This window comes from Polychytrium aggregatum (genome assembly GCF_025602895.1).
Source record: "Polychytrium aggregatum strain JEL109 chromosome Unknown BJ171scaffold_55, whole genome shotgun sequence".
Lineage (NCBI taxonomy): Eukaryota > Fungi > Chytridiomycota > Chytridiomycetes > Polychytriales > Polychytrium > Polychytrium aggregatum.
The window spans coordinates 187,861-210,276 of record NW_026516257.1 but is presented as its reverse complement, the minus strand read 5'-3'; the positions used below and the strand labels follow the sequence as shown (position 1 = coordinate 210,276).

The window sequence follows — 22,416 nt, the reverse complement described above, 5'->3', positions numbered from 1 at the left end:
GCCGTCCGAGGTTTTGGTTTTGTATTTGCACTATGGATTCCGGGCAAGTGCGCTGGCTCGGGGGTGGGTGGCGCAGTTGCGATGTCGACAGCCGGCTCGCAGGCATCCGTGCCTCAGCCGCAAGCAGTGCGAGTATGTTTGCATCGCACGAGGGGCACCGCAGGCGACGATGCGTATTCTACAGTCTAGACGAGCGCTGATGTGTGTGGGTGTCAATCATCGGCAAAGGCGGCCTTTAGCGACGAGGCAGTTGCGACGCCGGCAGGCACCGGATGGTCGTTGTTGCGTCTGATCAACACGCTGTTCCAGCCGATGAGCTTGGGCCCGTTATAGTCGCTGATGGAGCACCGATACAAGAGACAAAGATCAGCGTCCGATACGTGAAAATAAAGGATGAGCTGGAGTCACTCCGCACGGTATGAGGCGGGACCGGTGAACCATCAGGCAAGTGTAAATCCAAGGATGCGTGGGAATCCAAGGGATTGAATGGGTCTGGCATGAATCCTCGCAGCGCTGTTATGTCCGCAGATCGCAGCGGCCATACTCCAGTGATGCAGAGACACCAAGTCAACTGCGAATCGTCATATTGAGTTCGTCGCATCACTTCATGCTTGCGGGAGTTCGCCTTACCGCTCGAGATCGTCGCCCAGATGCAAACACTCCTCGGCCTTGCAATTGCGGGCAAGGAGTCGGGCCTCATCAAAGATCCCCCGGCCGGGCTTCTCGGATCCAAAATGATATGCTGTACTGGGGGGCCGACCCAGGGTCCGTCAAGGGTGGAGCGGGGTTGGATTAAATGAAAGCGGCTCCCAGGATGGTCGGTCAATCAGACCGAGGTTGGCAGTAGCGCCATACCAGTGATGGCCAGTCAAGCAAGCGATACAGACACACAAATGCAGATGATCCGAGACTCACAGTACAAAGTCAAAGTACTTGGCCAGCCCAAGCGACTGCAGGATTGCCTCTGTAAAGCCAGGTCGTGTGGCAGCGTGAGAGACGCCGGTCCGGTTCTCTCCTGCGGCATCGCTGCGAGATGGAGGTCTCTGGCAGCCATAGCCAGGACAGCCGCAGCGTCTCGCTCGAGCAGCCCAGGTGGTTACTGTGCCTCAGTCGGCTCTCACCTGTTCGATCGTCCGAGTTCGAGACCACTCCCATCCAGAACTTGGTCCCTTTGCCCATGCCGTTCGGAACCTTGTCCTCGCACACCGTTGTTCTTAGGGTCTCAAGCACCGGCACAACTTCTGGGTAGACCTCATAGGGGGCGGCCTGGGCATAAAGGTCAAAGAGCTCCGCAAAGACTGGATCCAGAGCGCCGTCGACATCTTGTGTCCGGAGAGATTGGCCCAAATGTGAAATGTGATGGGCTGCAGGAGTCAGCCGATCGGCGGATCACAGAGGACACAATGTCGAGCGGGAGTTGATGCAGAATTGATAGCGCAATAGCAGTAGTCGTTGCTGATGGTGGATTCTTCCGGGGACTGTACCTGCTTTGGGGCATCCAGATCCGATCAGGGTGTTGCGGACAACCTGGAGATGGGAGTACCCGCACGTAAAGTTGAAAAGTCAGACATTGTTGGCAAGGGAGCGCTGCGGGGGTGAGCCAATGGCCTCGCCTCAAATCTCAGGATTGGTTATCGGCCTGGCCGCCAACGACATGCAGATCGGCGTACCGATTTCCACCAAGGACGAGATCCCTGGCTCAGTCTGCCAAAGACGGGATTGCTCGCGCCTTGCTTGCGATAGGCATCCTGGAACGAGGCCTTGCTTCAGACACCATGTTGGTAGAAATCCACAGCCGCGCATGAGAAATTCAAGGCAGAGTAGCGTGCGAACGAAATAAAAATAAATTAATGAATTAATAAATGCAAAATGAGCGATGCGGCGGTGAGGGCACGTTTGCATCGATGCTGCCATGGCTGTCGCCTGGTTTGCTTGTTGCTTACAGCCGGTCGGGCTCCGAGACAACTTTGAGCCCGTGTGCCTGGGCGATCCGCTGGTACGTCAGCGCCGGGTGCTCCCGCATGCGAAAGAGGGTGCCGAACGCATCGAATGTGACCAGTCTCAGTCGGTGTCGGTTCATTGCGGCCGGGGGCGGGTGGTGCCGATGGAGTCGGGGTTGATCAGAACCAGATCGCTGTGGGCTGTGGGTGCGGCGCGAAACGAATGTGATCGCCACGAACCCGGGAAGGATAGTGGCGTGACCACGGCTTCTCTCGCCTCCCTCTCGCCTCCCTCTCGCCTCCCTCTCGCCTCCCTCTCGCTGGCACATCCAACCAAACCAGCTCGGCTTGGCTGGTCGGCTGGCTCTTTGTCTTGGTCGCTCGATTGCCCTGCCCAAGCTTCCTCATCGCCGTCCAAATTATGAGCGACTCCCCCAGGAGCCCACAGTCTGCCGCACCGGCCGACAGAGCACTCGCAAACCAGGAGAAGCCGAAGGTCCTGAAGGCTGGCGAACGCAAGCGCTACCTGTGCGAGTGCCAAGTGTGCAAGAAAAAAGATGGAAACGGACAGAGGCTTCCTCGATCAACCTACTATCTGCACAAGAAGCGCTATCGCACCGTTCAGGTCCCGAGGGAGCCTTGCTCGAAGCTCATAAAGCTCGATGGCCTGGGGTCTGGCGGCCAGCGTCTCGATCTGCTGGAGCAGCAGCCCAGAGGGTCGCGGCTAGCCTGTCCCAGCGTGCCCTCCATCATCACCATCGACGAGCTTCCATTCTGGATCAACTACTATGTCAAGCGGCTGATTCCTGTGCCAGCGCAGCAGCCCGAAGCCCAAGCATCACCATGCCCTGCGCCCAACAGCAACTCAGGTGAGCAACCTGCGGCCTCTGGGAATACCGCTGCTGTGGCTCCAGCACCCTCCACATCAGTAACCACCTTTCGCCAAACCGCATCCCTTGGGGCCCATCAGCGGTCAAACCCGAGTCCAACCCTGTTGAGTGCGATTCGAATGGTCGGTCTGGCAAATCGCAGTGCAAGTCATGATGCGCAACTCCCGATGGTGGCAGAACACGAAATGGCTGGACCTCGATGCTTCGCCGAATCGGGCCACAAATCTTTGAAGCTGCGATGGGAGCAACCTTCGTCACGTTTCCGCCCAACGTGTAGACGACGCGCCCGCCCTCATCCGCGGGATGGAAATCATCGTGATGCTCGATGGAGCCACGATAACCTGTGCAACTTTCGAGCGAAAGCCCTGGTCCTCTACAGGGATGCGGCGATTCTGCTGTTTTTGGAAATGGGATGTATCAGACGCATTTACGGCATTTGCTGCATTTGCTGCATTTGCCGCTCCTGGGAATCAGGGAACAGTCGTACTCATGGACAAATAGACATGTGCATGCCCAGTATCCAGTTCCAAACGTTCAGCGTCCGCTATCCAGATAATCTCGACGCCCACGTGGATTTGGACGGTGTGTCTGCTGTGTGTCCATGTGCAGTACGGCATCTGACAGCAGAGGCAGCCCTTGTGCTTTGTCGTCGCTTATCGTTGGGAGAGCGCCTTCATCAAGCGGCGGTATTCGTCCGGGTGTGAGATGGGAATACGCATGAACAAGAGATCCTCGCCGATGCTGCCCTCCGTCCTGGCTCTTGGCGACCAGTCGACGACACGCAGGTACACTCCGTCCGGGGCCTCTCGCCCATCGAGCATCGTGTCCATGGCCTGTTGGATGCAGAGTGTGCATGGGTATTCCTCTATGGCACTCGGTTTGGTTCCACGAGTTTGACTCATAGTCAGTCTCCAGGGAGCACCGCCCCGAGTGCGCCGGCGTTCAGAGAGCCGACGAAGTATTGTCGGTCGAGGCAGGTTGATGGACGAGCGTCTCCCAGAGATCTCGGCCTGAGACAAGCCAGCCGCTCCGCTGCTGCTGCTGTTGTTGTTACGGCTGCTGCTACGAAGTGCCAGGAGGTTGACGGCCGGTGCGCTGGCACAAGCCGACTGTCTAAATCTGTCCTTGGCTCTCAGGAGATGCGAAAGTGCTGAGAGTCGAGCAAAGGCCCGCCGAACAGCCAACGGTTGCCGCCACATGCCATGCGCCTCCTCTCGGCTGCTTAAGGTCCCTCTATCTTGGTTGTTGTCGATCTTGTGCCCAAAGCGGAGGCTACTTGCATATCCGAGCTCAGTGGGCATGCTGATGGCCGAGACGCGGTCGGTACAGTGATCGGGAATCGACTTGGCGGGCACATCCAGCAAGATGTCGTCTTGGCGTTGGGCGTCGAAGCCACTGAGTTCAGAGGAAGCATCGATCCCAAGCAACTGTGTAGAGGTCCAGCAGCTCTGGCTCTCGGACGGTCTCTGGACCATACTCGGAGAAGACTCTGATTGGTCGGTCTCAAATATATCCAAGTTGAAAGAGAGCTTGGAAGTCGAGCCCTCGAAAAAGTCTGGGAACCGGTCCTTCCACGAGGTTGTGGCGAGGAGTGGTGCCGGTCGCTCGCGGTCCATGTCTCCAGGGGTGCTGATGGATATCTGAACCGAGGCCGAGGGGCGGGCGGTCAAACTTGGCTCGTCCAAGCCGCCGGGCGCCAGCGACTCGGGATTTCGACCCGGGATATCGAGCCTCTGCTGCTTGAGCCAGCCGCTAACTGGTTGGTCGTTGCTAATCACTTGGACAGGAGCATCGCCTTCCGGTCGCAAAGCCCTGTCCAGAGGCTGCGGCGCCACCTCTGGACTGCTGCAGGCAAGGATTCTTTGTCGGCGGAATTCCTCCAGCTGCCGGATCCACTTTCCCTCGCGGCGCCTCCGCTGGTTGAACTGACGAACAATGACGGCATACTGGGTCGTGATCATCGTGAGCGGGAAAGCCACAATGAACATGGAGGCCAGCATGGCGCCGATTGCAGCGAGCTTGCCCGTTGCTGTCTTTGGGGTGACGTCGCCGTATCTGGGGCCCATCCACAAGATCCATCCACAAGATTCCGCACAGTGACTCTGAGTATAAGTCGACGATGAACCGAGCGAGGTTGGCGGCTCGGTGTTTGCCTCATTGATCCAGCTCAAATCGGCCCGCGTCAGATCCGATAGAATCAGGTTGTTTCAGGCCCACGGAATGACAAGGAACTTACCCCTGTGCATCCCGGCCGCAACGCCGACAGAATCGTAGGTTAGTGAGTCAAGAGCTCAGGAGCTTGTCCATCACTGCCGTCGTCGATGTCGCTGATGGATCGATGTTTGGAGTGGCTCACCAGCGTTGTCAATGTGACCATCATAAACCAGAATGTTGACGGAATAGACTGAAACTGGCCGATTCCCGAGACACCGGCAGCTGGTTGATAGTACCAAACCTGTTTCCAGGGGGAAAGTCGGCGTTCCATCGAGCTCAGACAGAAATCGAGAATCGCTACCATCGCTGTCATCACCGAAACCGAGGGCAACTCAGGGCACCATCGTGCGGCCAACATGGATGTTGCATGGAACCTAGCTGCGACACATGTGCACCAAGTGAAGCAATTCATGGTCAGGCCCAAGGAAAGTCGGTCGGAGGATCACAACTCACCCCGTCTCTGTAGTACTCGCCGATTTGCTCAGCGAAGAACACGAGCGATCCAAAGAAGATAATGATCAGCGGGAGAACATAGAAGAGCGCCAAGATGCCTGGAAACATTGGCAGTATCAATTGATTGAGTGATTCGACGGAATTAGTTGATGGGGTCGATCGATCAGTAAGATTCAACGGCTGGCAGTGTGGTGGATCCTGAATATGGCGCTTCGCTCAGTCAGATGCCATACCTTCTCGCGAGTTATACATCGCCTGGACCAAGATCCCCAACTAGAAGTATGCGATCCATCCCAAGAGATGGTTAACATGGCGATTTTGGCCAGCGAGCGGCTCAGCATGTCAGTGGTTGGACAGAGAAGCTCAGTTGGCGACAAAGCTACCGAGCCCCATGTGTCCCTTCCGGATATCCGTGTCGAGCATCTGGCTAGCTCCAGAGACTCTCCGTGTGTACCTTGGTGGACTTTTGGAAGAGCTTGAATATCCGACAGACCCGCAGGATCCGTATGGGGTTGGGCGACTGGGGGCCATAGCAGTACTTGAATGGGTCCATTCTCATCGAAGCCGATCCAGCCAGCTCGCCGATAAAGGGAACGATCGCCAGAGCGTCGACCAGCCGCGCCCATCCCCACGATCTCCTGTGCTCTGTAGCGACAAGTATGAAAAGCACCAGCTCAACAATAAAAGCTACCGTTGCTGTGACATCAATGGCCAAGATGAGTGTCTGGTGGAGGTCATGAAATCAAGGCTGTTAATGCCGCGACAGCAAGGCAAGGCTGAGCACGGAGCTTGCGTCGACCGGCTGATGAATGTGACAGCAAATTTTGCTCTGATCTCTGTGACGCGGACTCTGTGGTCTGCGTCCGAACACAACCTACCGGCATGAATGGTATTGCCATGACGTGATTTACGGTCGAAACGCAGAATCCAGCCAAGGAGAGCCAGAGAATCAAGAGCGACACGCAGTGGTATACGCGGCCCTGTACTGATTCTGTGTGATGGTAAAGGCATATGTAGATCTGCGCTTTCCAGGCGGGCATGTTCCCGAGGGTATACATATCAAGCTCTCCAGTATCGAGCTGGCCGGGTTTGCAGACCGAAGTGGGATCCTCATGATGGCGATCCATTGGGGCATCGCCAGGTGCACCGGTGTGGCTGTCGATGAATTCAGCCAGCGTACTTTTGCCAGCAGGACTTTCGCAAGCGTTTGCGAGTTTGCCAATATGGTCGCTTGTGCCGTCTGAGAAGTTGCCCTGGAAGCGACAGAGTCAGATCCGACTGAGCTGCGAGCATGCAGAGCCGATCTACATCCGTGTCGAGCACTGTTGGAAGCAGAGAGATGTGACTCGGACTCGAATCAGTATCGAGGGAGCCATACCCTGAAAGAGTTGCATGGATGCATTTGGGACGACGGTGCGTCGGGTCGTTGGCTGGCTGCCCTCCAATGGTCGCCTGGCTGGACGTGTGCCATTGCATCGTTGTCCTCGCGTTGGCTTTCTAAGATGCCCCCTGCTGTCAAGGACACGAGTGGCCGTCTGCTCATGTCTGCAACCGACGCGTCTGCGATGCGCTCATGCGACGAGGCGAGAGTACCCCTGAGGCGCTGGGTGCTCGGTCGGCCTCAACTGCCGATGCCAATGGATGCCAATGGATGCCAGACAACACCTGGACAACAAGCGCGCGCAGCCAGGATGCGCGCCAAGTGCTGTCAACGAGATCGCTTTGGCGACGAGCCAGCCGCACAGACCAAGTCAACACGCAGACCCCTGCAACCCCTGCAACCCCTGCAACCCCTGCAACCCCTGCACAGCGTTGGGTGGGGCTGTGTCGGCCAGGGGCGGTGGCACCGGCAAAACGGGAGAGTGACTTCCGGCCGCAAAAAAACGATTGGCCACGCGCCTGGCACACAGTGTCCAATGAGAAATCGCCTCGCTGCTGTCTCGTCGGCGTCTCGCCGTGGCTGCGCACAGAGTCTGTGTGGCACGTTCCAGCTCGTGTCGACACCCGAGCGCTCTCGCTGCCCTCGCTGCCCTCGCCGATCCAGCTGGTTGGCCAGCAAAACATTGATATTCGATCGACCGCGGCCTCCGCGGTCAATGCATCTGCCCACCCGATCGTCGCCGCCCAGCCTCTACTCCCCTCGCCATGGCCTCCCATCCGTATTATCCCCAGAGCCTGATCATCAGCCACTATGCTGCCTACCCCTATGATCTCACCCAGCTCCTGACTGTCTTCTTTGGCGTCGTTGCCATCGTCCTGGTTGCCTCAATCGTCATCATCTCAATCGCCCGCCCCACCTCCAACCTGGGCTACCGTCTGGCCTTTGTCTGGTTTGTTGGCACGGCCAGCGTCCATCTGTTTGTGGAAGGCTATGTGGCCTACTTCCATAAGGACATTGCTGGAATGGACACTTTTATGGCAAATATCTGGAAAGAATATGCCCTCTCCGACTCGCGATACTTGGTCTCTGATCCGTTCGTCATCATCATGGAAACGATTACTGCGGTAAGTGCTCTTTTTTGGCCGGGGGGGGGGAGCCGTACCGCTTGTGTTCTGTGGGGACGACAAGCTGATCCTGTCTGGCGCCGGGTCGGCCACATCGAGCATCGGGCCCACCACATAGACTTTGCCCAAACCCCGGCGCAATCCGCTCGTCCCATCGATCATGCCCCCGCATGCATTCTGCTCGTGCCTGTCTTTCGACGACCAGCTGCAACCATCCGCTGACACTGACTGTGTCTTTCTCGGCTTTGACCAATCCAGTTCGCCTGGGGTCCCCTTTGCTACGTCATTGCTTTCCTCTACCTGATCCGCTCGCCTCTGCGCCATCCCCTGCTCATCCTCGTCGGCACCGGCCAAGTCTACGGCGACGTTCTGTACTACTGGACCACCTTCTTCGAGGGCAAGGGCAGCGCCCTTAGCTGCCACCCACATCCGTACTACTTTTGGTTCTACTTTGTGTTCCTCAACAGCATCTGGATCGTAGTGCCCTCGATTCTGATCGCCAACAGCTTCCGGGTCATTGTCTCGGGCCTGTCGCAGATCGATGCTGCTGATAAAAAGAAGAAGAGCAAGTAAAGGCCGTGACTGAGGGTGCCAATTCTTGCGACCTGGATGAGGCAGGGCGAGCTGGCGCGAGCAAGCACTGGGCTCGGGGCACCTGTCCAACTCTCTCTCTCGCCAGACACGACTGGCCGACCGGGCTGAATCCGAATCGCACACCCCCAGACGCTGCGAGAGCCCCCTGATGTCCATGCTCTCGGTGCGATATTTCTTGGTAGACAATATACTACGCCCGACACACAACAGGACACGCCGTTTGAGTCAGAGTTGTCGCTCTCCTCTGGGTCTCGAATGCACACAGATCCATTCCCCACAAATAGTACTCCAAGGAGAGTGATGGGCGGGATGTGAGTGTCATGGGTGAGGAGCATCTAGCCTCGGATGATGAGAATGCGGGATTCGATTCCAAGTTGATTCCATGTGGCAGTATTGTGGCAGTGCATGTACAAACCAACGGATCGAGCCAGGCTTGTGTGTGTGTGTCTTTGATGGCCAGTATATGGCTTGCCAGTGTTTGGTCGCTTCGCCACAACTTCCATCTGTATCATGTCCATCTCCATCAACCACTTGCCTCCTTCCTGTCTCCATCAACATGGCCAACATCAACGAGTCTGCTTCAGCCACGGCATCATCATCCACCCACCAAGCCAAGCTGAAGCCGGAACAAGCTTGCCGATGCCCGATATTGCCCGGCTCTCACTCGAACACAACCCAGATATCGTCGCCATCATTTGTTGCAACGACAGCTTCCAACTCGCACTCGACCTAAACACCATCAAGTCCACTTCGAGTGTGCAAACGAGCCCAGTCTCTCCTGAGCTCCAAGCTGCCTCGCTTCCACACCTGGTGTCACAATGCAGGACTGTGTCATCCAGACGGACAGCTGCGAATCGGACTCACGCTCAGCGACCAGATTGCCCTCTCGCTGCATTACAAGGATCAAGACACAGCCACCAGATCCTGGCTCGAAGATCAAGCCGACCAGGACATTGCTGCCGCGTCGTATTTCCTGCCCCGACTTCTATCCTATCAATTTTTTCCGGCCCCTCGCGGCTGCTCATCTCGAATATGAATACACGCTGTAGACCAAGATGCAGCAAAAGTTGGAATCCGGCCATGGTCGGTTGACGGCATTTGGTATCACCTTGAGCCGATTGACGGTGGTGGTGGGCAATTGGTGTGGAGGAGTGACCAATTGTATCATTGTTGGAAGCTCCACTCCGATTGCGGACAAGAACCACCACCATCTGAATCTCTCTGGTTAGAAACCGAGTCAAGCGTGGCTGTGTGTCAGCGAGATGACATGATCGTTTGGCTATCAGGCAAGACCCACCTTGACAAGATGTCTTCCCACGACTGATTGAGCGAGCGATGCGTTTCTGGATCTGAATCAAGGACGCCACTGCGCAGTATCTCTGCCAGCCCAAAATGCGCTGGTTTTGAGGAGATTCTTTCTTCCCCAAGGGCAGAACCAGCCATCGTCGCTATTTTCTCGCCAGATGGCTCCCCGCAAGAGAAAGACACCACCCAGGCGACCAAGTGGATCCAGAGCACCCACAAGATACTTGGTCTGCAGAAATGGATGAGCACCACACCAAGTCCCAAGATCACCGGGTTGGCTTCCTTCCTGCAATACATTCGCCATGTGTTCACTGGAGACATGCTGGAGAAACAGCTGTACTTCAGCCTGACCCGGCGACGGCGATTCAAGCGACTCGATCTCTACGGCAAGCGACAGCGCACCGTCCACGAGATGTGCAAGCAAGTCATCGACCAGGCACCAAGGGAGACCGAAGTGGTGATTGCCTTTGGGAATGCATCCTGGAAACAAGGGAAGGGATACGCATCCAGTCCCAGGAGACTCAGGTTTGCCAAGTATTTCGAGCAGTTCCACCACCACCAGAGAGGCCCACCAGACCGATCCGTCTCCAAGATCCATGTGTGCTCACATTGTCGGGAAGCCAAGCGACTCGAGAAGGTTGAGCATCTTGTTATCGAGAAACCACACTTTGTCCGGAGCTGTGCAAGCTGCCATACGCTGTGGGATCGAGACATCAATGCAGCCAGGAATATGATCTCGGTATGCCAGTCGATCATCGCCACAGGAGATCGGCCGAGTGTATTCAAGACCATGCTTCCCAAACCAACCAAAACAAAGAGATTGCCAACGAAGACAGGAGTGCAATGCCATGGCCTGCCCGCTGGGCCTACAAGTCAGTCAGCGGGGTTCAGACATCTGAAGCCTAGAAGGGAAAGTGTCCCGTTTCTTTCTGGATAGACTGTAGGTATTTTGCACTGTTTCTTGAGTATTTCGACAGTGGATGCCGGGTCGCCCATATTCTGGGCAGTCCACTTCGGGGTTGCCATCCCTCTTGGGATGGTCGATGGGAGGTGGTTGACTCCCTTGCAAAGTGTGTGTGTGTGTGTGTGCAAAGTGTGTGTGTGTGACGGCGAGAGGCTTCTCGCCTTCCCTCGGGGGTCTCTCGCCAGAGACTGCTCTTCTCGCCGACCGAGGTGGCTCCGAGAGCGCGTTTTTTCGTTCTCGCTCATTTTTTTAACAAGAATTTTCATAGTGTCCTATCCTATCTCGTGAGCGGGCGCGCATATCGATTGGCTATCGGCGCCATGAAGGGGTCACGCGGCCGACCCGTGCGGTGGCTCGTTTTGGGCATCTGCAATCTCGCCTGTCGGTCCGGCCGCTGTTGTGCTCGCGCCCGAGGAGGGGATGTATTCGTTCTTCTGCTCTTCGACCTGCCATTCCGTCGGAATCCAGACAGCCCGGAACTTCTCGGCCGTCCCACCGAGTCTGCTGTCGCTTCGCATCCAGTCGTCCTCTGCCAGCTCCTCTGCTCCCTCCGCCCTGCCTTCCTGCCCATCCCAGCCGCCGCACTCCACCACCAGTATGACCGCCGACAACACCCCCCAGTCTCTCGATCCGATCCAGATGCTCTCGCTCAAGGAGCTTGCCCGTCTTTCGGAGCTGTCCCCCGAGGAGTTTGAGGCCCGTCTCGAGTCCATCCGCAACAAGAAGGTCAGCAGCGACGCTGCTGTGCTACGCTCGATCGGCGAGAATGGTGGCCGGCGAGCCAGCGGACCGACCGATAATGGAGACGAATGGGGGGCAGCTGGAGGCGTTTTGCCTGGCTCGGCCGATTGACTAACAAGCCGGCTCTGGATGCGGCCCCAATATCCAGGGTTTTATCTGCGACATGGATGGCGTCATCTACCATGGCAAGAAGCTGCTTCCTGGTATGACCGCATAGACCTCTTCCCCCTCCAAACAGCCAGGAGGAGTGCAGCTAGCCGCGGTTGTGCCGTGAGGGAGACAGTGCCTGGGCTTGCCGGCTCATTCGAATGATCAACGCCCGATTAGGTGTCAAGGAGTTCATCGACTGGCTCCAGAAGAACGACAAGAAGTTCCTGTTCCTGGTGGGTGCATCCCAGTCCGATTCAACCAGTCTCTGGATCAGTCTCTGGAGGAGGCTGGGCCCACAACCCGCCGCCTCGGCCCTCACCCCCACCCGCCCGCAATGTTCTTTGCAGTGGCCGGCGCACTCTCTGAGCCAATACCTCTTTCCTGATAATGCCGTTCTCCCGCCCCATCGTCTGACCGAGATAGACCAACAACTCAGCCCCCACCCCAGCCGAGCTCAACCGCAAGCTGCAAAAGCTCGGCGTCAACGTCCCCGAGAAGCACTTTTACACCTCCGCGATTGCCACGGCCAAGTTCCTGCAATCCCAGAAGCCCAGAGGCGTATGTGATAGTGGCAAGGCGCACTGCGATGATGTGACTACTTTCTAACAGGATCTGCATCTGCATCTCTTCGACTTGCGTCTGCCTCCCCTGGCCAAAACTTGACGATCACCGAACCAACGACCATGTCTGGGCAACTTGGCTATATCTCCAGGGCTCCTGCTATGTTATCGGCGAGCCTGCGCTGACTTACACCCTCTATGAGCACGGCTTTATCATGAACGACACCGTAAGTATTTCTGCGGCCAGTCAGCGGATCTGCGACGATGCGGACTTGTGTTTATCGCCGGAATGCAGCGGAAGTGTTGAAATGCATATCTCTGCCGTCGCCCCCTTGCTCACCGGCCCTGCTTCACTCTCGCTTTTCCCTCCCCCCCCCTGCCGTTCTCCAGGATCCCCAGTACGTTGTCATCGGCGAGACGACCTCCTACAACTTTGACAAGATCAACACGGCCACCAATCTCGTGCACAGGGGCGCCAAGCTGATCGGAACTAACCCGGACGTCAACGGCCCCCTCGAAGGCGGTGCCATCGAGCCCGGCTGCGGTGCTTTTGTGGCCGCAGTAGAGATGGCGACGGGCAAGAAGGCGTTCTTCTGCGGCAAGCCTAGCTCGCTTATGATGAGCTATGCCCAGAGCATCCTGGGCACCACCAAGGAGGAGACCTGCATCATCGGCGATCGCATGGACACGGACATCTTGGCTGGCACCTGGGCCAACATTGATCCAGGTATGCACATGCATGTATATGTAGGCATGAGGATCTGTCTGTGTTATCGGCCGTTCGATCAGCGACTGGCCCACTTTGCCATATATCCCTGTCGTTGTGATAACCCTGTTACTGACGCATCATCCGCGGCACTGGCACCACACTTGCGCCTCGTGGGGCCCAGTCGTGGTTTTGTCCGGCATCACCAACGAGGGCAACCTTTACAATGAGGCCTACCGACCCTATATCGTCTTGAATGGCGTCATTGACTTTGTTTCCGAGCCGAGCCAAGCCTAAGGCTCTCCATCGCCGGCCAAGCGAAGCTGAACCGGATGAACTTCAGACCACTCGTTCATAGACCCGCAAGTAATGAGCGGGTCGAGGCGCGATAGAGACCACCTGTCCTTATTTCCGCTCCTCCCCTATTGTCGTGGGTGTCGATATTTCCTTCCTCTCTCCCTCATTTTCCCCATCGATCTGTCCTTGTGGTCGTGGCATAGTTCATAATCAATCCTACAATCCAGAGTCCGTGATTACCTCTTGTTCGTAACGAAACGGAGCGTGTATCCCCGAGTATCCCTGAGTGTCCTCACAGTGAGCTGTAGGCCCCGGTGAGCGGGTCATGCTGGGGTGTATTCAGGAACGACAGCCAAGACTCAGAACAGGGTGTCCCGCTTCGTCTTGGTTCGCTGTGAACTTGATTGGATCAGCATCCAGCATCCAGCATTCTGCATTCTGGCTTCTGGCGGCGTGCATGATGCCAAGAAGCGACCTTGCCCTGGCCTGAGAGGTGAATGGGTCATGGATTGCCGAGGCACAGGAAGGACCCGTGGATGACGGCTGGATGCCTCCGAGGCTGATTGGGGATCGGAGAAACATTCCCGGACCCATTTTTTGATCCTCCTCTTGGCTCTAGAAGGTCACAGTCTTTCGATCGATCTCCATCCAGCTGCGAGATGCCTCGCATTGCCGGCCTTGTGCTGGCGATCCTCATTGTTACGTTCCTGCCCAGAAGCAGATCTGCCGCGCGAAACAATACCATCGCCATCAAGATCGGTCTCAATTACGATACAACAAACGCAACAACTGTAACTGAAGGAGGCTCGATCCTCCAGGCGATGCAGCTGGCCATCGACGAGATCAACAATAGCTCGACAATCTTGCCAAGTATGTCGCACGGCTGCTGGTTTCCAATGCGTTCCTCGTCTATCCAGCTCGCATTGTCGTCGCCATGAGCTGCTGTCCTCCGCCATCACTGCCTGCGCTGACTCGGCCCCTTCCGAGCAGCATTCTCACCCATATCATGCTGGATCGCAGATGTCACGCTCTCAGCTGTGGTCAGGGACAGTCATGGAAACATATGGGACGGAATGTGAGGCTCTCTGACTACTCTCTTGCTGCACTCATCGACACTACTCTCACGGCTTCCAGTCGCATCTGCAGAATGTCTCGGTCCCATGCTAAACGAAACCGTCTGTTGACACACGCATCGTGCGCTTCTATCACGCAGCGTTGGACTCCTAGATATGCTCCAGAATGAAAACATCAAAGCCGTCATCGGCGACTCGTTTAGCCAGGTGCGCTGTCGGCACTCCGTGTATGCAGTATCGTGCCGTGCTCGCTCGATCCATCTGACCGCAGCTCCTGTTTGCAGCAAAATCAATACGAAGCAACGATATCAGGCTTTTACAAGGTATAATGGTACTTCAATCCATACTCTCCAGGATTCACGCCAACTCCCTCCGATTCACACCAACGAATGCGCCTTCGGCTCTGCGCACTCACGGATGTGTCGCTGTCTTCTCGCAGATTCCGCATATCGGGCTCACAACAGCAGCCACGATACTCACGGATCGAACAGCCTATCCGGTATATATGACTCAAACGCAAAACATTGAGAGTCGGACGCTTCGCTGACGCCGCCTTTGGTCACAGACTTTTGTGGCGATGATCGAACCAAGCCGGCTGTACAGCCAAGCTCTGCTCAGCTATGCTTGGGCAATGGGTTGGAGATCGGTATGATCCATGCCACCGAGCAATGCATCTACCTGAAGTGCAACCAGCATCCAATCCACGATAACATGATCGATTTCACTGATTTGCAATGAATCGCTTGCTCTCAGATTGCTATTTTATACGGACGAGACCAGTTTGGGATTACTGGTAGGACAACAGGCCGTTGTGGGGGCTGATTCATGCCTTGAATCGTTGCAACACGAGTGGAGGTGCAAGATGCAATGGCTGCGAGTTTGGACTGTGTGTAGCTCCAGAGAAGTACTCGAGTCTGACCTGGCACTCCATGACACAGGAAGCAATGATGCCAAATCCGTCGCCTGCTCTATTGGATTCAACATTGTGCTCGAGCAGGTGTGTTCACCATGGATCGCGATGCTTCTTTGGCGCGGAGTATCGATATGGTTGCTCTGCGCGACATGAATTGGCATTCGATCGGCTCTGTCGTTGCTGAGAGAGATGGTTGGTCCCACTCCAGGGATTCTATGGCCCCACGCGGGGAAGCCGCTCCGATCTGGCCATTCCGTTGGAGAATCTCAAAAGGTCAGGAGCAAAGATCCTCTTTGTCGCCGCTACATTTGAGTACACCTCGGATTTGTACTTTTCAGCGTATGAGAATGGCCTCGTTGGCTCGTCCTACGTATGGATGGTAGGTGCACCGACCGTGGCCGACGATATACGGCTGAGATCTCGCGGCTGTTTTGATTGAGTCATCTGTGCTATTTAGGGCCTCAACGTGCCGTATACCCCTTTGTACAACCTCTCTTGGTTTGGCAGCAATGCTCTGCAGGTTATGCAAGGATATACCATCGGTATGTGGGGCTATAGTTACCACCCTGAAGGATGATATGCGACATGGTGACAAAATCGCGACATGTAACATGACTATATGCTCCCAGCGAATCAAAACATCACTATTGGTGCAAACTACTCGCGGTTCGAGAAAAAGTGGAACGCTCTCTCGCTGCTAAACGATACCATGTATCCGACTCTCTATGACGATGGAAGCGACTGGCCATACAGGTTAGGGACTGCCCCAGATACTGCATCAAAAGTTGGTCCAACACTCTCAGCCACTCACCGCGCCTGTAATCGCTCGTTTACACTATCGCGCAAGAATGATCTATGATGCTGTGTATCTGCTAGCCTTGGCATGGGTAAGGCCGTGCCGATGAACGGCGCAAATCTTGGGCACAACAGAGCCAGTCACCGTTGGGTGCCCTGCATCTCACTGGTTCCCTTCTTGCAGACCGATCTCATGCAGATATACCCAAATACCCCACTTCTGGAGCTACTGTCCACGAACTATTCTTATCCTCTGGATTATCTCAAAAACAAAACCTTTGATGGGGCAGCTGGATACTTGATCTTCGATGCCAACGGATATTTGAGGGTAAGTCTGAGCCCAGCGCCAGGTGCCACAGCCGCAAATACATTGTATCATTCAAGCTCGATTCTTTGGCAACCTCATGGACATGTGGATTCATTGTGCTGCTGTCTGTGCCCGACTTGATTAACACAACATGCCCTATAGCGTCCATTTTCTATCGAGACCGTTCAATGCCAAGTCGATGGTTCTGCAGAGACCCAAATTACTGCAACTTACTTCAACAATCAAATCGACTTGGTATGTCCGGGATGTGTTTTCGTCAACAATGACGGATCGTCGAAGGTGAGCATCCGCTCCCTTGGTTGCTTGGGTGTGCCACACTCCATTCTCTAGCATCGCACGCTTGACTTTCCGTCGGCCTCCATGATCTACCCTGATCTCTCTGCTCCATCTGACACCACCTGGCTGTGAGCTCCTGACATCCGCACACTCACTCACAAACTCCACCGCCTGCGTTTTCTCATCGCCACTCGCATCACTGGTCCAGGTTCCGTCGGACTCACTTACCGCTGGTGAGTGACGAGCACTCGCCACTCAATGAAGTCGTTCTCAACTGACCCCACAGTGCATCAATTCCAGCATGCCCGCCAGGCTGGCAGCCCTATTCAAGCGGAACGGCATCGCAGATATGCTTTCCGTGCCCCGCTGGTAGGTCTGACCGTGTCTCATATCTCGGGAGACGATCGTCTATGGCATTCATGCATGTCCAACGAGTTTGCAGAATGACATTCTTGACATCTCCCCACTGCCGACCCCCGGGGACAGGAACCTACAACCTCAACTACAACTCGGCATGCACACCATGTCCGGTTGGCGCCACATGCGAGAACGGCAACATATTGGTGTCGCGAAACTACTGGTTCGATGCAAACGCCTCAACCATCGACTCGGCCTTCTATCTGTGCGATTCCACAACAGGCTGTATGTAGACAGTGAATCGTACCGCGACCAGGGCCTGCTCTGCTGCCACACCCTCGCCTTGCTTGATGCCGTGTGCCGTGGACGCTCGCTGATTCCGTTGCTGTCAACAATGATACGAATTCTTCGTGGGCTCTTAGGCTGTGCAAGCGCATGTCGCATCGACGACGGCAACCAGTGCATCAATGGCCACGTTGGAGTGTAAGTATCGATGGCAGATGTGTGATGGCAGCGGGTCTGGAGAGATCATGTCCGTGGCTGTGACGGTTGTGGATCTGGCTGATAGTGACCATGTCCGATCAATGTCTCTGCAGGCTCTGTGGACAGTGTCCAGAGGGGCAATACGAATGGGGCCGCCAGTGCGTCCGCTGCGACGACGCTGCAAGGAACATTGCAGTTGGCATCGCGGCATTCATTGCGTTGTTTCTCGTGGTCTGCATCCTGTGTGTGATTCCTGCGTCAAAGGAGAGCTTTGTGTTTGATATGGTATGCAGCGCATCTTTGCCATGCTGACGGATCGGGCACATGCAAGCCTCGCCTGGCTGCATCAGAGATTTGCCCTGGATTGCACGCAGGAGCATCACCAATCTGGACCCAGCCGTAGCTCGCCCCACTGGCTGATCCATCCTTCTGTTGGCAGGTCCTGATATATCAGCTCGCCTACCTGCTGGACTTTGATCACACGACTGTTGTTTCGAAGGCACTATCGTTTCTCAGCCTGAGCCTCAACATAGAGAACAGTCAGGGCGGATGCGTGCTTCCATTGAGTCCGTTCGACAAAATGATCGCTCCATATGTGGTTGCTCTTGGCATGATCGTTTGCCAGGGTCTGTGGCACGCGATGATCCAGTTCGTCCGGGGTCCTGATCGAGGCCCGCTGTTCAAGAAGATCTGGGCAAAGACGATCCATTGGTTTCCGTATCTGGACACAGGCCTCAGACACTCTCTGAAACGGACAAGCATCATCCTGATCTTTTTCTACTTCAGCCCGGTCTACAGCACAGGTGAGGCGCATCCTTCGCAAGATGGATTCGTTGTGCACGCTCGAGAGTGTTCACACTGATGCGGACGTGTGCTAACATCGCTCGAGCAGCCGTCGGCATTCTGTCCTGCAGGACCATTGAGGGTCTTCCCTCAGTTGTGTGGGACTATCCGTCGATCCAGGTGAGCTGGATGAGGGACGAGTGCAGCAGAGCGAGTCAGTACTTTCTCGCAGCAGCCAGGAACTGACTCAGCATCGGCAATAGTGCTGGACAGGTTCCCACACAGCCGTAGCCATTGTATCCGGTGCCATCGTGGTGGTTCAGGCGATTGTGCTCCCAGGCGCCCTCCTCCGATACGGGCTCCATCGACAGAATGATGCCACGGACCAGGGCAAGACCGTCCAGGAAGATCGTCCTGAACGGGAGCGGCAAAGCAGAACCCATGTCGAGCTGGAGAAGACGGATCCGTTCTACGTCCTGCACAGCTGCTACACAGACCAGTTCCGCTGGTGGATGGCTGTGGATTTGATGGAGCGATCGATGATCATTGGGTTGCCGATGCTTCTTCGGCCAGTCGGAGGTAGGTGCGATGGATAAGCTGTCCACGCCAGTGACCATTGGGCGGACCGCGAGCTGAGAGACTCGCTCTGCCATCATATAGCGTACGTCCCCATCTATGTGACGCTATCAACCCTGTGGATGTTTCTGATGCTGCGGTAGGAGTGCTGTGCTATGTGCTATGTGCTATGTGCAGCGAGGCAAACGGTCGAATGCAACAGTCGCTCATCGAGCTTCGCCCCAACAGTGCCCTCATGGCGCCGTACAGATCGTCCATCGATCATGCCGTCAGGATTCTGGGCTATTCAGCCCTTATTGTCGAGTTTTCGTTTCAGCTGCGACAAAAGTACATCACAAACCAATATGGAGTCACAGAAGGCGATGCGTGGATTGAGCAGATGGTTGCCGTTGTGGTGCCCGCGGCGATTCTGATCCCCGTCAAGCTCTTTTCAAAGGTTCCTGTGGAGAGGAGACAGCATCTGACCGAGCAGCTTCTCTACATCTCACAAAAGTCTCTGAGAGTCCTTCCCAAATCGCCGTCCAGCAACTGAATACATCGCCGCGCGGACAATCCGCGATGTTACCAGCCCACAAATCGTTTGGTCATTTGTCAAAATACTGAATGTCCCATTTTCATTGAATTAGCTGCAAATGGGCATTTGGTGGTGGTGAAAAACATCGACTCAAATGGAAAAGAACAGAAAGAAAGCGTCTCACACATCAGAAAGGAGCAAGGGCGTTCACAAACAGGGGTAAGAAAGGAGCAACAAACATTGCGCGCCTTGCTTATAGAGCGCATCCAAGCAGGACGAGCGACGAATCAAACATGTAGATGCTGGGATGGACAAGCTCAAAACCAACAAACATAAATGCACGCATCAACGGGGTAAGGTCGGCGCGGGACTTTTCGAGACAGATGACGACGTTCTCGCACTCCAGACAGCCCTCGGCGAGCTCGAGGATGGCCAAGACAGACTCCTTGAAGCCAAAGCCTTGCGGGTCCCACTCGGTCGAGTCCTCGGGAATGCGCAGGAAAAAGGTGTTGTTCGCGACTACGCCGGGCCAGGACTTGACGCCAGAGCTGGCGGTGGTCCGCGAGATGACATTGACGACGGCCTTGACCTGGCCACCAATCACGGATCCTCGGACTTCCTCCACGAACGAGACCGCAGCCTTGGGGCACGGGGCCCATTCCCCGACGCCCTTCTTGACACCCGAGGGGGTGTCAGGAGCACCACCCTGTTTTGCTACCGCTCGTGAACCAAAAGTTTTGCACCCGAGCCGGGGTAGAGCAAGGAATGGGCGCCACGGTGCAGACAGCAGTGACTTGGCTGGTGGGTTCTGGGACAGCGACGCCTCCTTTGGCACAGGGGAACTCGTGGGCCTTGGAGGCGCTACTATTCGACGAGGTATTACGACTCAAATTGCGGATCCTGTCGAATGGGGAGAAAGTACGAGGGGAATTAGTCGATCGTGGAGGGGATGCGATGGCCTTGCCCTGGATCGAACTGAGAGCGCCGACGGAACAGATGGAGCAGCGGATACGATCGAGTATGCAAGGGCATCTCGGAATGCAGATGGCGTGCCACTGGACGGACGGATGGATGGACATGGTGACTTACATCATTTTCTTTTCGTTGGCAGATGATGGTCAGAGGAGTTCGAGTGTGAATCAGCCAGGAGTCACGGAGGGTTCCGGAGATCGGGCGGATATTACTTAGAGAGTTGTCACGGAAAGGCGAGGGAGACGGTCAATCCACACAGACGGTTTGAAAGTGGATGCCGAGAGGCTAAATGTTAAGAAAAGATGGCGAATAATTTGGGCTTGGACTTGGTCGAACAGCTGGACGAGCAAAGAGTCGTCGAAGCAGAGCGTGGGGAAAGAGGAGGGAGGAGCACACGGACGAAGGAAACGGACGAGGACCAGGCCCAAGCGGTGGCGGCGGTGGCGGGAGCGAGGCAGGAGAGCCGGGTGCAGAGCGAGACAATGTCAGAACACAAATGCAGACAGAGGACAAGATACACAGGCGCAGACACACGCACGGCGGCACCACAAAGATGTCGATGGCAGAGATAGCGCCGATGGCAACAAGTGCAAGCAGTGCAAGCAGTGCACCGTCGTCGTCCCATGGGCGTCTCCATGGCTGATTGAGGACCGGGGATGCACCTACATGGCAGAGGACCAAAGAAGGAGGACCAGTAGTTTCGCCAGCTTGCGTGAAAGGAGACCGAGGCAGTTCCCTGGGCACAGCGGGGAGGAGGGGAGTGTGGGATGAGAACGGGGGCCCGTCCAGCACAAACGGACACAGCGCCGACAAGGCACCGGGGTGTGCTGGAGACTGTTTCTATCCAGTGGCGAACCGGAAACAGCGTCGCGGAACATAGACTCTGGGCCAAGGCACAGCGGCGACAGCGACAGCGACAGCAGCGGGACTTACTCGTAGTTTCAGCGACTCAGAAATCGGCCCTTGGAAGGCGAGAGTGTGAAAAGAGAATCAAAGTATGGGGACGGGATGTGACAAATACGTGGAGTGGGCCCGAAACGAAAGCCAAGCAGATTCAGCGGCGCTTTGGGCGGGTTTGGGGGAAGGGGCTGGGATAGAAGGCAAGGGGGTGTGCAGGCGCGAGCGACGGCTGAAGGGCTTGCAATCGAGAACGCAGATGCGACGGGAAGACGGTGGTCGGGAGCGGCTGAGAGTTCAGCAGAAGGATCAAAAGGGATACGGAGAGGCCACGGGAGCCGGTTGGTTGGGATTTATTGGACGGGAATGGGCTGGGACGGTATCAGCAGAGAGCTGCGGATGCTTGCGACGCACGAGAAGGCAGATGGATAAGGCAGGAAAAGAGGAGGGGTGGAGGCTAGATAGACGAGATGGGAAATGGCAGGACAGAGACGAGACGGAAGGTGTATTGGGATGGGAGATGCCAAGGTGGGTGGAGAGTCAATGGGCGGTATCGAATCGAGTTGGCCACGGGAAGGCGGAGAAGGCTGGGCTGCGGGGGCGGCGACGAGGAAAGCCACGGGTCTTTATACCCGCCGGGCGAGAGCACGCCCGGGCCAGTCTCGGCGGCGCTCTCGGCGGCCCCTCGCTCCTCGCGGTGCGGCCGCGTGTGTGTGTGCTGTTGTGCTGTTGTGCTGCTGTGCTGTTGTGCTGATGTGCTGTTGTGCTGTTGTGCTGTTGTGCTGTTGTGCTGTTGTGCTGTTGTGCTGTTGTGCTGTTGTGCTGTTGTGCTGTTGTGCTGCTGTGCTGTTGTGCTGTTGTGCTGCCCCGCTTCCCCTTGCGCAACACACCGCCCCGCAAGGCCGCGCTTCGGTGCGGCTGACCCGGCGTGAGTCTGTGTTTGCGGTCACGTTGGCGGCAGGTGCCCTGTCTGCTCTCCGCCCGCCCGCTCACTCGCACAGCGCCGCGGCGGCTGACACGGCGGCGCGCTCTTGTGCGATAGAGTTGCCGCCGCTTCATATGTCCTTTTCGGGCGATGGATCACGACACGTGTGCGGCCACGTGGCTGCACTGCCACGCCGCCTTGCCGC

The 22,416-nt window shown here is 56.2% G+C and overlaps 7 protein-coding genes across 7 annotated transcripts; 4 read left to right on the top strand and 3 right to left on the bottom strand.

Annotated features, from left to right (window-relative positions):
* Position 1: 1 nt before the first annotated feature.
* BJ171DRAFT_524358 (HAD-like domain-containing protein) lies at positions 2-2,128 on the bottom strand. Its single transcript, XM_053112579.1, has 7 exons — positions 1,944-2,128; positions 1,671-1,764; positions 1,485-1,527; positions 1,122-1,322; positions 916-964; positions 631-747; positions 2-336 (listed from the first exon to the last, which is right to left on the bottom strand). The coding sequence occupies exons 1-7, from the start codon at positions 2,078-2,080 to the stop codon at positions 213-215; spliced, it is 765 nt and encodes a 254-aa protein (XP_052962667.1). The 5' UTR covers positions 2,081-2,128; the 3' UTR covers positions 2-212.
* A 1,523-nt stretch (positions 2,129-3,651) lies between these two features.
* Positions 3,652-6,891, bottom strand: BJ171DRAFT_635356 (uncharacterized protein; the record flags this gene model as incomplete). Its single annotated transcript, XM_053115689.1, has 8 exons — positions 3,652-3,840; positions 4,107-4,932; positions 5,187-5,285; positions 5,498-5,595; positions 5,731-5,770; positions 5,952-6,221; positions 6,376-6,737; positions 6,876-6,891. The coding sequence occupies 8 exons, from the start codon at positions 6,889-6,891 to the stop codon at positions 3,773-3,775; spliced, it is 1,779 nt and encodes a 592-aa protein (XP_052962666.1). The 3' UTR covers positions 3,652-3,772.
* Positions 6,892-7,552: 661 nt separating this feature from the next.
* BJ171DRAFT_524353 (EBP domain-containing protein) lies at positions 7,553-8,826 on the top strand. The gene is made up of 2 exons (XM_053112578.1): positions 7,553-8,002; positions 8,261-8,826. Exons 1-2 carry the CDS (start codon positions 7,643-7,645, stop codon positions 8,573-8,575), a joined length of 675 nt encoding a protein of 224 aa, XP_052962665.1. The 5' UTR covers positions 7,553-7,642; the 3' UTR covers positions 8,576-8,826.
* Positions 8,827-9,991: 1,165 nt separating this feature from the next.
* BJ171DRAFT_248848 (uncharacterized protein) lies at positions 9,992-11,206 on the top strand. The gene is made up of 3 exons (XM_053106671.1): positions 9,992-10,640; positions 10,734-10,845; positions 11,134-11,206. The coding sequence occupies exons 1-2, from the start codon at positions 10,143-10,145 to the stop codon at positions 10,836-10,838; spliced, it is 603 nt and encodes a 200-aa protein (XP_052962664.1). The 5' UTR covers positions 9,992-10,142; the 3' UTR covers positions 10,839-10,845; positions 11,134-11,206.
* Positions 11,207-11,245: 39 nt separating this feature from the next.
* BJ171DRAFT_524342 (HAD-like domain-containing protein) lies at positions 11,246-13,565 on the top strand. The gene is made up of 7 exons (XM_053112577.1): positions 11,246-11,591; positions 11,755-11,809; positions 11,934-11,989; positions 12,180-12,314; positions 12,469-12,543; positions 12,707-13,043; positions 13,207-13,565. The coding sequence occupies exons 1-7, from the start codon at positions 11,286-11,288 to the stop codon at positions 13,317-13,319; spliced, it is 1,077 nt and encodes a 358-aa protein (XP_052962663.1). The 5' UTR covers positions 11,246-11,285; the 3' UTR covers positions 13,320-13,565.
* Positions 13,566-17,789: 4,224 nt separating this feature from the next.
* Positions 17,790-19,576, top strand: BJ171DRAFT_248796 (uncharacterized protein). The gene is made up of 6 exons (XM_053106670.1): positions 17,790-17,829; positions 17,984-18,347; positions 18,437-18,507; positions 18,591-18,906; positions 18,988-19,042; positions 19,132-19,576. Exons 1-6 carry the CDS (start codon positions 17,827-17,829, stop codon positions 19,433-19,435), a joined length of 1,113 nt encoding a protein of 370 aa, XP_052962662.1. The 5' UTR covers positions 17,790-17,826; the 3' UTR covers positions 19,436-19,576.
* Positions 19,577-19,670: 94 nt separating this feature from the next.
* BJ171DRAFT_603016 (acyl-CoA N-acyltransferase) lies at positions 19,671-20,536 on the bottom strand (the record flags this gene model as incomplete). Its single annotated transcript, XM_053115159.1, has 3 exons — positions 20,483-20,536; positions 20,194-20,317; positions 19,671-20,090 (listed from the first exon to the last, which is right to left on the bottom strand). The coding sequence occupies exons 1-3, from the start codon at positions 20,494-20,496 to the stop codon at positions 19,671-19,673; spliced, it is 558 nt and encodes a 185-aa protein (XP_052962661.1). The 5' UTR covers positions 20,497-20,536.
* Between the last annotated feature and the right edge of the window lie 1,880 nt (positions 20,537-22,416).